At 59.0% G+C, this 12619-nt stretch overlaps 1 protein-coding gene across 4 annotated transcripts; it reads left to right on the top strand.

Moving 5' to 3' along the window:
* The first annotated feature begins 1211 nt into the window (after positions 1-1211).
* PRRT4 (proline rich transmembrane protein 4) lies at positions 1212-11674 on the top strand. 4 transcript variants are annotated; one of them, XM_047848733.1, is made up of 6 exons: positions 1506-1774; positions 3045-3112; positions 3615-3766; positions 3852-3956; positions 4306-4425; positions 9316-11674. In XM_047848733.1, the coding sequence occupies exons 3-6, from the start codon at positions 3658-3660 to the stop codon at positions 11139-11141; spliced, it is 2160 nt and encodes a 719-aa protein (XP_047704689.1). In that variant the 5' UTR covers positions 1506-1774; positions 3045-3112; positions 3615-3657; the 3' UTR covers positions 11142-11674. The 4 variants fall into 4 exon arrangements, with proteins under 4 accessions (XP_047704687.1, XP_047704688.1, XP_047704689.1 ...); XM_047848731.1 differs by lacking the exon at positions 1506-1774 and adding an exon at positions 1212-1270 and having other exon boundaries at positions 3045-3766; XM_047848732.1 differs by lacking the exon at positions 1506-1774 and adding an exon at positions 1229-1350 and having other exon boundaries at positions 3045-3766.
* Positions 11675-12619: the final 945 nt, after the last annotated feature.

Below are 12619 nucleotides of genomic sequence, written 5' to 3'. Positions count from 1 at the left end.
AGGAGCCTCCTGTTTTATGTTCTCTTGATACTTTTAAATACTAGTATTTATTTTTATTTTGTTTCAGCATTTTTAAAATATTTTATTTTCTTTTTTTTTTTTCAAAGTTTTTATTTATTTTTGGGACAGAGAGAGACAGAGCATGAACGGGGGAAGGGCAGAGACAGAGGGAGACACAGAATCGGAAACAGGCTCCAGGCTCCGAGCCATCAGCCCAGAGCCTGACGCGGGGCTCGAACTCCCGGACCGCGAGATCGTGACCTGGCTGAAGTCGCACGCTCAACCGACTGCGCCACCCAGGCGCCCCTAAAATATTTTATTTTCAAGTCATCTCCACACCCAACGTGGGGCTCAAACTCACAACCCCGAGAGCAAGAGCCGCATGCTCTACCGGCAGAGCCAGCGGGCGCCCCTAAATACTAGCATTTTTGGAGGAACACTTGGAGGGATTTAGAGACCCAAGATAATACAAACAGAAGAGCTGGAACTACTTAAATCAGTCGCTGGGACAGTATAATAGGGTCCATAAAGTATCCACAGTGACCACTGGGCTCATTTGTCATCTTCAACACTGGGTTAGCCTTGGCCTGGGCTTTCACATTCCTGAAGCTGCACACTCTGACTTCACTGTTCTCCTTTCATCTCTTGCTGGAAAAAAGTTATAATCCACGCCTCACATGCAGTTTAGGCTCAGCATTCTTGCTGGCATACATTTCTGAAACTCTTGAGTATTTGGGGGGAGATCAGTTTAAAAAAAAAAAAAAGGGTACACACTGATTGACATCCTGCAGTTCACCTGTGAAGTGTTGCCGGCACTCCCCTGTAGCGGTACAACTGTCGAAAGCCACCAGGTTGTAGAGAGGGCAGCAGAGAGACTGGGTACGAGGTCCCTGACAAGCTGTGGCAAATTCGGTACTTTTCTGAGCCTTAATTTACCGATCTGTGAAATGGGGACACCCAGAGGATTGTGGTGAGGACTAATGAGATATTACACTTCTACTGACGGCTTAACAAACGCCGTGGTTCTTCCGGCCCGGGGTGCCGTCCTGGGGCAGGCTGCCGCGTACGCGCGCGCGCGCGCGCGCGCGCGCGTGTGTGTGTGTGTGTGTGTGCACGCGTGTGCGCGCGCGGGGCTTCGGCCCAAGGCTGTGTTTCCCGGGGAAGGAGGGCGTGCGGATGTGTGTGCTGGGCCGCCCAGGGAGTGTGCGGCGGCCGGCGCCGGGCCGAGAGCGAGGCTCCCGCGCTCGCCGCGGCCGATTGGCGGCGCCGGGTGAATGAGCGCGCGTCGGGGCGTCGGGCACAGAGGCGGCGGCGCTGGGCGCTGCGGTGCGCGCCCGCCTGCCGGCCGGGGTAGGGGGCGGGCCGCGGGGGGGAGGGGGAGGGGGAGGGGCGGGATCGAGGGAAGCTGGCGGAGGGAGGGAGGGCGGTCAGAGCGCGGCTGCCGCGGAGCCCGGCGCGGGCGGCTCTGCCGGGGAGCGGGGGGCTCGCAGCCAGGAGGCGGCGCCGCGGGGAGGGAGCGCGGGGCGCAGGGCCGGACCGGGCCGGCGGCGGGGGACCGCGCTGCGGGTCGCCGGCAGGGCCAAGCCGGACCGGGGGCAGTGTGGCGGCGTAGCCGCGGTCGCCGGGACTCGCCGAGGGGGCGTCGGGCGCGACCGAGAGAACGGGCGAGACTCGGCGGAGCGTTGTCCAGCTGGGCGCCTGGGCCGCCGCGACCTCCGGTTCTCGGGGGACTTGGCAGAGGAGACCCGCCTGCGGGAGGGAGCGAGAGGAACAGGTCGGCGGGTCCGGGCAGGGGGAGAGAGAGGGCGAGAGCAGCGTGAGCGAGAGAGCGAGCGAGCCTTCGAGGGGCGGTGGGTGTGTAGGGGGACGAAGGTGTGTGATGTGTCTGCACGGAGTGTGTGAATGTGTGTGTAGGGGTGTGTGTGCCTCTCTGTGTGACTGTATACACTGTGCGTGTCTGTGAGAGGCGTGTGTGTGCGTGTGTGTGTGTGTGTGTGAGAGAGAGAGAGGGAGAGAGAGAGAGAGGAGGCTGGGAGCTCACAGAGCTTGGGTCTGAACCCGTGTTAAGAGGGAGGGGGCTTGGCAGAATCGGATGTGGGTGTGTGCACACGTGTGTGTGCAGGGGTGTGTGAAGGGTGAGTGTGTCACGGGTGCTAGGTGTGGCTGTGTGTGATGTAAGGGGGCCGGGTGCACGTGTATCCCTGGCTCACCCTCCCCTTCCCCCACCAGATGTGTGTTCATGGAGGGGGTATTCAGGGAGGAGGTAGGACGCGGCTGCAGCAGCCCCTTGCGGGGCTTGCCTGCCTGGCCATCTTCCCCGGGAAGCCGGAGCTGGCCAAGCTGCCCCTCCCCCCAAATACTTCTAGGGTTAAGGGGAAGGGAGCAGGCCAAGCCCCAAGAAAGAGGAGAAAGGCCGAAGGGACAGCTTCTGCCAGACCAGGGCACCCTGCCTCTCTGGCGGGAGCCTGGCTGCCTTCTCCACCTCAGCCTGATCGCTGGGCTCTGCGCTTTGCCCCTCCCAGGGCCCTGTGTTCCTTGGGGTCTGAGTGAGAGAGGGTGCCAACATCTCAGGTTGGAGCCCAGGGTGGGGGGCGGGAGCAGCGTGAGGCTTCTCCATGAGTGTTGCTTGCTCACAGTTGTACAAGCAGAAGGGTGCTTGGCACGTAGTAGGCCTCAATAAATATCCGAGGGAGGACAGGAGGCGAGACAGAAGAGAGGGAGGGAAAGGATCTGAGTCGGGAAGTCTGAGTGCCCCCCCTAGCTATCAGGGAGAATGAGGGAGGCTGATTGCCTTTAGGCCCCAGCCCCCAGATTGAGCAGGTTGGGGAGCAGGGGTTTGGGGAGAGGGGCTTTAGCTAGAAGAGAAGGGGAACCACAGGGAAGAGATCTGTTCTGGGCCTGAATGGAGGGAGGAGCTGGCAACTCTCCTTGGGCAGAGCCCTTTGCGTCCTGTCCCCACCACCTGCTTCTCTGTGATCAGCAACCTCTCTCTGGGGCATCTGATCCCAGGCAGCGAGCGCTCATAGCGCCTCTCCTCTCTCCAGGATCTTCAAGCTCAAAAGGTGCTGAAGAACTGAGCCCCCTGCCCACTGAGGCCACCACCCACGGCCAGGTGGGGCCATGGCAGGGCATGGCTGTCTGGGGCTGTTCTGCTGGGTCCTGCTTGCTGTTCCTGTGGGCCCCCAGCCTGTCTCCTCCGTCTCGGGTGTCCCTCTCACCACTTTGACCCCACCACCTCAGAGTGAGGCCTCTATGCTGTCTCTCAACCTGGGACTTAACTTCAAATTCCACCTTCGGGGACCTGCTGCTGCCTGGGGGATCTCTGTCACAGAGACCCAGCCGCTCTCTCCTGGGCCCAGCCGGGAGCCAGAGGAAGAGGTGGCCAGGGGGCTGAGGACCGACCCCATTTGGGAACTGCTGGTGGGCTCCCTTGGGAACTCCCCCCCGGAGTGGGGCTCTGCTGAAGGCAGCTCTACGCCCTGGGCCTCCTCCCAGTCTCCAGAGTCCACATTCCCCCTCTCTGGGCCCACTGACCGGCCCACTGCTCCCTATCAGCCCGGGATGGGCACTGTCACCTGGGACACTGCTCTGACAGCTACGGCACCTCCATCCAGTCCTCCCAGGCTCCGCCAGAGCGAGCTGGAGCTGAAGTTTGACATGGCACTGAGAGCAGGCGCAGCCCCCACGCTTGGGCATCGAACGCTGCCCCTGCTGCCCAGCCTGCGGGCCAGCCTGGCAGAGATTGCTGGGCGCTTGGGACCCTTTGGTGAGTACCTACCCCATCTGGAGAAGAGCCCCTGCCGGGCAGCGTGGCAGGTAGGAGGAAGCTTCAGCCCGGGCTCCTTTTGCAGGGTTCTTCGGCACTACTCTGTCCCCGCTGCGGAACTTCTCAGGCCCAAGCCCTCTAGGCCCCACTCGATCCCCAAGCTCTGCCTCTAGAGTTTCCGATTCTCCAGGTGAGTGTTTATTTTGTTGCAACAAACACTTAGGGCACACTTCTACGTGCCAGGCACTGTGCTAGGGGCCTAATCAGACCTCCCTGTCTTCTTTGACTCTGTGTTGCTTTTCCCCCCCGGGCCTGGGACACGGGCCACTGCTCCTATGGGGAAATGCCCTCTTTGCCATACTGAGTCTGATTTGGTCCTTGAAGCTTAGCTCCCAGCGTACATGTGGCTACAATTCCTGTTCGGTATACATTGGCTCCCTTAGGGCAAGATCTGGGGAAGGACAGGATTTTCTCCAAAGCCCCAACGGCCAAGACTGGCTGGCAGGATAGTGCTTGAACCCCACGTGCTCCTTTTGCAGGGTTCTTTGGCACCACTGTGCCCCCATCCCCCACCCCCCTGGAGAGAAAGCTCCCAAGCTCAGGCCCTTTGGACCCAGCTGCTTCCCTAAGGTCTGTCACGGTTGCAACAGCATCACTAGGTAAGTGTCCAGTTCACTTGCACGTGACATTTATTTAGCAGTTACTACATGCTAGCCACTCATTGGCGTTCTGGGGCTCTTTTATTTCGTTGTCATCATAATCATAATCACCGTTCTCTTCATCGTCACCATGGCGATACATATTAATGGTCTGAGAACAAGTGTTGCTGGGGACGGTCCCACACAGAGTTAAGTTAATGGTCCTCCGGGAGTTTTGCAACCACAGGCAGCGCAGGATGTAGACAAATGTATCAGAGGCAGACAGACACAGGGACTCCTTCATGATTTCCCACAGCCTCAGTACCAACTCCACCCTTCACTCCAGTCTGCCTGGCCTGCCTCTCCACCACCCCCCCCCCACCCCGCGCCCCAACCTTGGGGCTCTCTCCTTTGCCGTCTGATCTGACATGACATGTTGTCAGATATGGGCAGAACTGGGCCCCTCATTGGGAAGACAGTGAAGAGAAGACCTTCAGCAGACAGACGCCACCCTTATTTAAAGGAGTCTTTCAGAACATGCACCCAGACAGGCTGGTGGTGCAGAGGAAAGACTAGGGGCTCTGGAATCTTGAGACTTGGCTTAGAATCCCAGTTCACTGACCAACTGGCTGGGTGACCTCGGGAAAGTTATTAACTCTTCCTGAGCCTAAATTTGCTCGAGTATCTAGGGCTTAATAATAGTACCTATCTTGTTATTGTGAAGCTTCCAGAGCATGTAGGCTCCTGGCATGAGGCTGGGCATGAAGCTGAAGTTTCTTAAATAGTAGCTGTTAACGTTGGTTCTGCCTTTACTGCATCCCAGATGCACCTCCAGAGCCTACCTCTCTGACCCCGCAACCTTGGCGCCAAGATGTGATGGCCACCATGACCCACAGGGCAGAGAGCACTCTCAGGCTCCGGTAGGTGAGGCCAAGGGAGCCACGAAGAGGGACCCCTAGGCCCAGCCTTGTTCTGCAAAGCATTTACTATAGCTGTGAATCCACTCAGCCCTTCACAGTAGGAACCAGCTCCGCAGTGGAAAGCACTGGTCCCCCAGCTTCTTCCAGTTCCGGACTTAACACAGCACCTGGCTGTAGCTCACTCTGGAACAGTCACTGCTGCTCCCGGCATGTGGGCGAGGAGGCTGCTGTCCCCTCCCCATCCAGAGACCTGCTGTGGGGTGGGGGGCAGGCTCTGTGGCCCCGGGGGAAGGATGCTGGCTGGCGGTCTGTCAGCCTCGGTGACAGTGCTGGCCAGGCAGGTTTAATGAGTCTGGACAGTATCAGAGGAAGCGCAGCTCGCTGCCCCACCCCCTCCCCGCTCCTTACTGACGGCTGCAGGAACTCAGCCTCTTCCTGGCTAGTTCTCTCAGATAAACCCAGGAGGGCGACAGGCCCCTTGAAGAGAAGGCCAAGGGGCCTTGCTCAAGCCAGCAGTGTATTAGGGGACAAGGGGAGTCCCTGTCTCCTCTGGGATCTTTCTAACCTAGGTGTGGTTAACCTTTGACTCTAGGACCTCTCTTTTGAATTGGGTCCCCTTCACCTTGGACAGAACTAGCATGCAGCTGGAAGAAGTTGTGCAGGCCATTAACATATCGCAAGACTTTCCTACCAGTTGATAAGTAGCCACTGGCCTTAGCCCCCTGAGCACTCCCTCCCCTCCACTCCCCGGACACCCTGGCCGACATCTATTCTGATTGGCTGTCATCTGTGCCCTTTACAGTTGTCCAGTATTTCAAATGCCAGTGACCCTTACAAAGAGGATCAATCTTCTATGATCCGAGAGGTGGGGGTGGGGAGAGGAATGGGGCCAGGACGCTGAATGGACCACAGCTTCTATTGGGAGAGAGAGATTCCCCAGCCCTTTGATCTGGGCAGCTGGTAGATAATCAGGCCTGACTTTTCCATAAATCGAGCAGGCCCCTCTCCCTGACTCCATCCCAGCCAGCTGTGACCTTACCAATTACTCACATTGACATCCTATCTCCTTTCTTGCCCCCGAGGTCAAGAGGGGCCACAGGGCCAGAGTGGGACTACCTTGTAAGAGAGGGCTCCTCCAGAGAGGGATCTAGGAAGTCACTATCTTCTGGACTCCTCTGGGGGAGACCGAGGGCTCTTTCTGGGCAAGCCTCAAGTGGGAAAACAGGGGATGAGCTCAAATGGACTCTCCAAAGACAGAAGCTGGGTATTCTCTGCCTGTCCCTGCCTACAACATGGCCCAACCCCGGGTACACAGGGTATGCCCAGTCTCCCAAGGAAGGAATGCTCCTAGTTCAGAACTCCCTCCTCTGACACCTGAGCTACGCCTACACTTTGCCTGTTTTCTGCTTTTGATTTTCTTCTGGCTTCTCAGTAATGTTCAATGCTTGCTCTCCTTGCCACAGTGCTTTGGGACGGAGGTGACAGATGGGGTTTCTTTTGGCCCTTGGGTAAGAAGTGGAGCTAGAGGAAGGTGAGGTAGGACAGACCTCTGAGAGCTGTACTTGTCTGCACAGTGAGCAAAGAGGAGGCCGTGAGGGGTGCCAGGCTGGCTCAGGCTGTGGGGCTCCCGGGCACAGTCTCATTGCCTTTCTGCAGAGCCTGCTAAAGCCGAGGAAACGCCAAGCGAACTCATCCACTTTCCAGAAGTGGTTGGGCAAGAGCATCTGAGAGGACGAAGGAAGGGGGTTGAAGGAGGAGGTGCAAGTATTTGATCCTGTTCATGTGGGACTGATGCCTACCCCTGAGGAGCAAGCCATCCCAGCTGAATGGTTCCCCTTTTAATTCCTGTCTGTGTCTTCATTAGGCACTCAGGGGTGGTCAGTCCATCCAAATGGTGTTCTTCAGATAGGGTTCGCACAGTGAAACGATGTGTTGATGTTTGCTCATTTGACTAACGGTGGTCTTCCTAAGCAAGTTTAGGACGTGCTGAGAGACAGCAGCCTTTCGTTAGTTAAATCAAGAACTAGTTTGAGGCCAGAAATAGTCATACTCCCGCGGACACAAACCGATGACTGATCGGTGATAAACATTAGCTGATAATGATGATACCAACAACGATCACATCTCGAATGCTTATTATGCACCAGGCACTCGGAGGAGCTTTGGACACGTCGTCCATTTATCCTCCTAACAGCCTTATGCAATAGGTGCTCTTCCCCAATTCAGACTTGAGGAATGTGATGGAACAGGAACCAGGGCACATACTGCCATTTGCAGTAGGCAGCAAGCTGTGTATATTTAATTTTTGGCTGCTCCCTCTCTGCCCTCCCCAGTTGTCTGATTCTATCTTCCCCTCCTCTCTCTCCAGAGCTGCTTTCTGCCCCCCTCACTCCTTTTCCTTGTCCTCAGGATTGCTGTGTTTTGCATGTTCCCAGCCTGAGCTGGCAGTGCCTGGGGGTGGGAGCGCACCTGGGGTCTTCCTATATTGTACAGCTGGGGCAAGGCTGGAGCACGGCCAGGCTGCTGGGGCAGGGGTCTGGCTGTCAGAAGACCCGCCCTCCCTCACTCTGCACCTGCCTCCTGTGCACCTTCCCCTCCTCACCAGGGTGTCTCCATCCTTCACCACCATGTTTCTCCCTCCATAGTGTTTGCAGCTGCCATTCTGCTGAGCTTGCTAGGTGGAGTAGGGAGAGTTTCAGCCTGAAGCATCTTCTTTTGCTGCTTGGCCGTGGGAAGAATCCTTGGATCTCTTTCCAACTCTTCTCTTGCTCCAGGAAAGTAAATTAGGGATCTTACTCCTCACCCTCTTTGACTTGACTTCCCTTTCCCCAGGGAGGGTGGGGAAGGTGTTGGTGCACAGAGTGGGGCTAGGGGCCTAAGTTAGCAAACCCTAGGGCACCTGAGGGGCTCACTCACGAAGATGGCACCTTATCCCACTATGATCTTCCCAGTGGTTCCTTCCGGGGAGTTCAAGGGTAGCCTTGAGACCCCCCGGGGAGTCCATCTCAATGTCACCTATAAAATGGAGAACTGAAGTGGCTTATATATTAAGAGTCTTAATATATTGGTCTTAGACCAATGGCTTTGTGATTGAGTCAGGATGGGGACGATGGCCATGAGTAAGCCAACGGTTGGGGGTGTGGCAGACAGGAAGGCCTGTGGATGGGAAAGGTTGTGTTCTCCTCAGGTGCTGGGGACGGGAATGTCTTACCTCTCCCTCTGCTGCCTGCATGCATATGTGTGTAGGGGCTATTCCTGAAGGGACAGAAAGGGGGAGGCAGTTGAAAAGGGGCAAGGGAAGCTTCTCTTAGCACCAAGGTGGGAGTCGGGAGTCAGGGGCACAGAATAAGAGGTAAGCAAATCAGTGTCATGAAAAAGTTCTGGAATCACGAGAAGAGGCTCAGACTGGTGCTTCAATCTGGATTCTAGTGGCAGCTCTGCCGATTTGTGACCTTGGACAAGTCACTTCGCTTCTCTGTAGAGCCTCGGTGTTTTTTTCATGGGGCAAAAAGAGGATTCATTTATTCAGCGAATATCTGCTCAGCGCCAACTCTGGGCCAGGTACCATTTTAGGCGTGGAGATTCAGATGTGAGCAGAGCAAACACAAATCTTTGTTCTCATCAAGCTTTCTTTCTCGTCAGAGGATTGAACTAGAGGGGGCTTCTCCAGGTCCTTCCGGTTGTAAAGTTCTGTGGCTTCTTGAAAACTCTTTTCAGTAGAATCACAGAGTGATGAAGGGAAACGAACAAAGCAGGGGGCGGGGGTGGGGGGGTGGGTTAGGGGTGGGGGGGGGAAGGGATGAGAGCTGAAAGTGTTGTGTGAGGAGTTTGATGGGGAGGGGAAGGCGAGCAGCTGAGAGGGTGAGCCTTGTATTTCAGACAAGGGTGTCCTAGATGCTATGAGACTCTGACTGGTATACAGGTCACCGGCTGTGGGGAGGGGAGGAGGAGGGCTGCATAATTGCCTCAGACAAACGTTCTTTGCCCACAGACCCCACCAGGCCCACCTCTGGCCCGGATGACCCCTCTCCTGCCAGCCTTGGGAAGCCTTCCGTGCAGCCAGAGTGTGGGCCAGGGTCCTGCAGCGTGGGAGAATTGCCTGAACGCGAGGGGCAGCCTCCTGTGGCCCCGAGGGCCCTCTTCTTCCTGACCCTGGAGGCCGACTGGGCAGAGGCCAGAGCTCGCTGGGGGCTGGCCTGGGAGGCCCACGTGTACGGGGTAGGCACGCTCTTCGGCCTAGTGGCCCTGCTGGCGCTGCTGGCCCTAGCCCTTTTGCCCTGGCGCTGCCCGCCAGGCGCCCCCTGCCTGGCGCTGCTGGACCTGCTCCTGCTGTCGGCCGGGACCACGCGGGCCTTCCCGCTCTTCTACGACGCCTATGGGCACCGCGACCGGCTGCCCCCGCTCGCCTGGCTGCTGCTGCAGGACCTTCCGCTGCCCTGCCTGGCCGCCGGCCTGGGCCTGGCCTGCCTGCTGCTGGCCCGGCCGCGCCCGCCGCGGTGTCCCGCCGGGCTGGCCGCGCTCCTGCTCCTGGGGCTGGGGCTGGCGGCCGCCGCCGCCCTCGGGAGCGCGGCCCACCGCCCGCTGCGGCCCCTGCGGCTCGCCTCCCGCGGACTGCACGCCTTCCTCGCCGCCCTCCTTTCTGGGCTCCTGCTGGCGCTCTCCTGCTGGGGGGGAAGGCGGCGGCGGGCCGGAGCGCCCCTGGGAGGGTCTGGTTTCAAGGGCGCCACCCCTCTGCCGCAGGCGCGCAGCCCCTTCGCCCCGCGCGAGTCCTGGCGGCGCGCGGCCCGCACAGCCCCGGTGGCGGGCACCTTCGGGCTGCTGAGCGGAGCCCTGCAGGGCTACGAAGTGCTGCACGCCCTGGGCTATGGCGGCCAACCTGGCCTGGAGGGCCCCTGGCCCTGGTGGGCCTTCCAGCTAGGCCTGCGCTTGGGCGAGGTGGGCGTCGCGCTCCCGTTGGCGCTGCTGGGCCTCTACCCGGCGCTCTGCAGCCCCCGTGTGCCGCCGCGCTGCTGGGCCAAGCTCTTCCGCCTGTCCCCGGGCCACGCGGCCCCGCTGCTGCCCGGGGGCTGGGTCACCGGGCCCCCCGACAAGGAGCCCCTGGGTGGCGCCATCGCGCGTGGCGACGCGGAGCTGCTGCAGCTGTGCGCCCTGGCGGGGCCGGGCCCCGACCTCCTACTCCAGGGAGGCGGCTGCCGGGGCTTCGAAGGCGCGGCGGCCAACCCGGCCCCTTCTCCGGCCTCCTCCCCCTGCAGCGATTACACCGTGGATTTCCGCCCGCCCTCCCCAATCAACCTGCGGCGCAGCATTGAGGAGGCCCTCTGCAGCGAGGCCCTGCTCACTCCCGGCCTTTTCCAGGGCCCTGCCTACGGGGAAGCCTTGCCTGGGCTGGGCCTCTACCGCACCGCCTCGTTGGGGGCGAAGACCGGGGCCGGACCCAATGAGAGGTCTGAGGAGGCCCTTGGCTCTCCCGCACCGCAGGAGCTCCCCTCTCCCGGGGCCTGGCCCGCGGGCAGCAGCGCCTCTTCCGGCTCACTGTGCGGACTTTCGAGGGACAGCTCGTCCATGCTGCTATGCTCCAGCCCCGACAGGCCTCCACGCTGTCCGCTGGTCTGCGTCCTCAGTCCCCCGCGGCCCTCGGGAAGCAGCCCTAGCCTCCCGGGCTCAGGCTCTTACCAGGCCCTGTCCCCACCCTCCCGCGACTCCCCAGAGCCTACTCTTGAGCTGCAGGCCGCAGAAGCTCTGCTGCAGGAGCAATTCCTGGACGCCTGCCGACAGATCGACGAGCTGAGCGTGGGCAGCGACACCATAGACCTGTGAAGAGGCGCCCCCCCTAGGTGCACCAGCCTACGCCCCCTCCTGGCGCCTGTTCTCCCCGAGACCTGCACACTGTAACCCTTCCTCAATCCTGCCTGGCTCAGATACCTCTCCCCGCTTCCTTCTCCATCCAGGGGTCCCTGGGTGGGTGGGTCAGCAGCCAGGCTCTGTTGATTGGGAATTAGTGCCACCTCCTCTGGAGCCCTGGGCTCTGATGCCCTCTGCTGCAATTCTAGGCTGGCAGGGGTCCCACTTTCCTTGGCATTCACCAGCAATAAAGCCCCAAGGTGCTCCACTCCTGACCACCACTCCCCACTCTGGTGCTGAGTGAGAGGGGCTGTCCTCAGAGGACCTCGAGACCGGCTTCAGTCCCCAAACCCACCTCTGCCATACCCAGGAATCCCATTCCTGTATGAGTGAGCCTCCCTGTCCCCCATGTGATCCTTCCCCATAGAAGGGTCCATAGCTCATCTAGGAGACTCTACAGCAGTTGGGTGGGAGGTGAACGCTTTCAGAGTTAATTTATCAATAAAATATTTTCAGAGAAAGGTCTGATCTTCTTGGAAAAGCTTAGGTGAGGCAACAGCAGCCGCGGTTCCATCAGTTCGGGAAGAGAAGCGGTGTTGGGGTGGGGTGAGTTCATCTCAGACCCCAGTGACCCTCCTTCCTGACTGCAAGTATTGTCCTGTAGCTGGAATGAGTGAGGGTCCTGGGAGTGACCCCTGGAAGGCCCTCTGACTCTCTGGGAAGTGGCTGGTCAGAGATGAAACCGGCCTTGAGAGGTGAGGCGGGAACTCCACGGTCATTGGTGGAAATGTCTGCATTCCTAGGAGCCTGGCTGCAGGTTGTGGTGGACAGCTGGCTAGGGACCAGTTGGTGGTAAAGTCCTTCACCGAAATGATACGTCGAGGGCTGGATCACTTTGATCTGGGATCCCCAGCCATCTCCCTGCCATGTTACAGAGGATTTCTGGATTCACAGAGGAAACTACCTGCTCCACCTACCAATAGGGCCTCTTCAAGGTCGGACTCACAAACCCTCTTCCCTGGCACTCATCTCCCTCAGGTGCAGATCCTCCCTGAAGAAAGCCTGCCTTTCCCAAACCCCTGCCCCGTCCTACTCACCGAAGCAGAACTCACCGTGCAGAGACCCTGGCCACCAGACACTCTGTAACCCCTCCCTTGTTCAGAGCATTTGGCTCTGCGCTCTGCAGAGTGCATTTGTCATTTGGCTAAAATGCAGGAAGTTCGGAGTGGCGCCAAAACAGGGTCGTAAGATTAGGTTTGAAAGTGAAAATCTGCCGGTGCTCTGGCAGACGTCTCGCACATCACAGAAACCTAGAGGGGCACAACATATCGGGCTTGAAGTGGAAAAACAGGAATGGGAGTGTTTTTTCTTCCAAGTCTGCCCATCAACTCTTGGGAATCCCAGAAGGAAGGCGGGGGACCCAGAAGGAAAGCAGAGAGGCCCGGAGGGGTGGG

The sequence above is a fragment of the Prionailurus viverrinus genome, chromosome A2, assembly GCF_022837055.1.
Source record: "Prionailurus viverrinus isolate Anna chromosome A2, UM_Priviv_1.0, whole genome shotgun sequence".
In the NCBI taxonomy this organism is placed as follows: domain Eukaryota; kingdom Metazoa; phylum Chordata; class Mammalia; order Carnivora; family Felidae; genus Prionailurus; species Prionailurus viverrinus.
Note: the sequence above shows the minus strand (reverse complement) of the source record. Positions and strands in the feature narration are given on the sequence as shown.

Excerpts from the sequence above, each read along its gene's own strand:
- PRRT4 (XM_047848731.1), top strand. The coding sequence starts at position 3,121 with ATGGCAGGGCATGGCTGTCTGGGGCTGTTCTGCTGGGTCCTGCTTGCT. Across the intron at positions 3,957-4,305 it reads TAGAGTTTCCGATTCTCCAG|GGTTCTTTGGCACCACTGTG; the intron begins GTGAGTGTTTAT and ends CTCCTTTTGCAG. Across the intron at positions 4,426-9,315 it reads GGTTGCAACAGCATCACTAG|ACCCCACCAGGCCCACCTCT; the intron begins GTAAGTGTCCAG and ends CTTTGCCCACAG.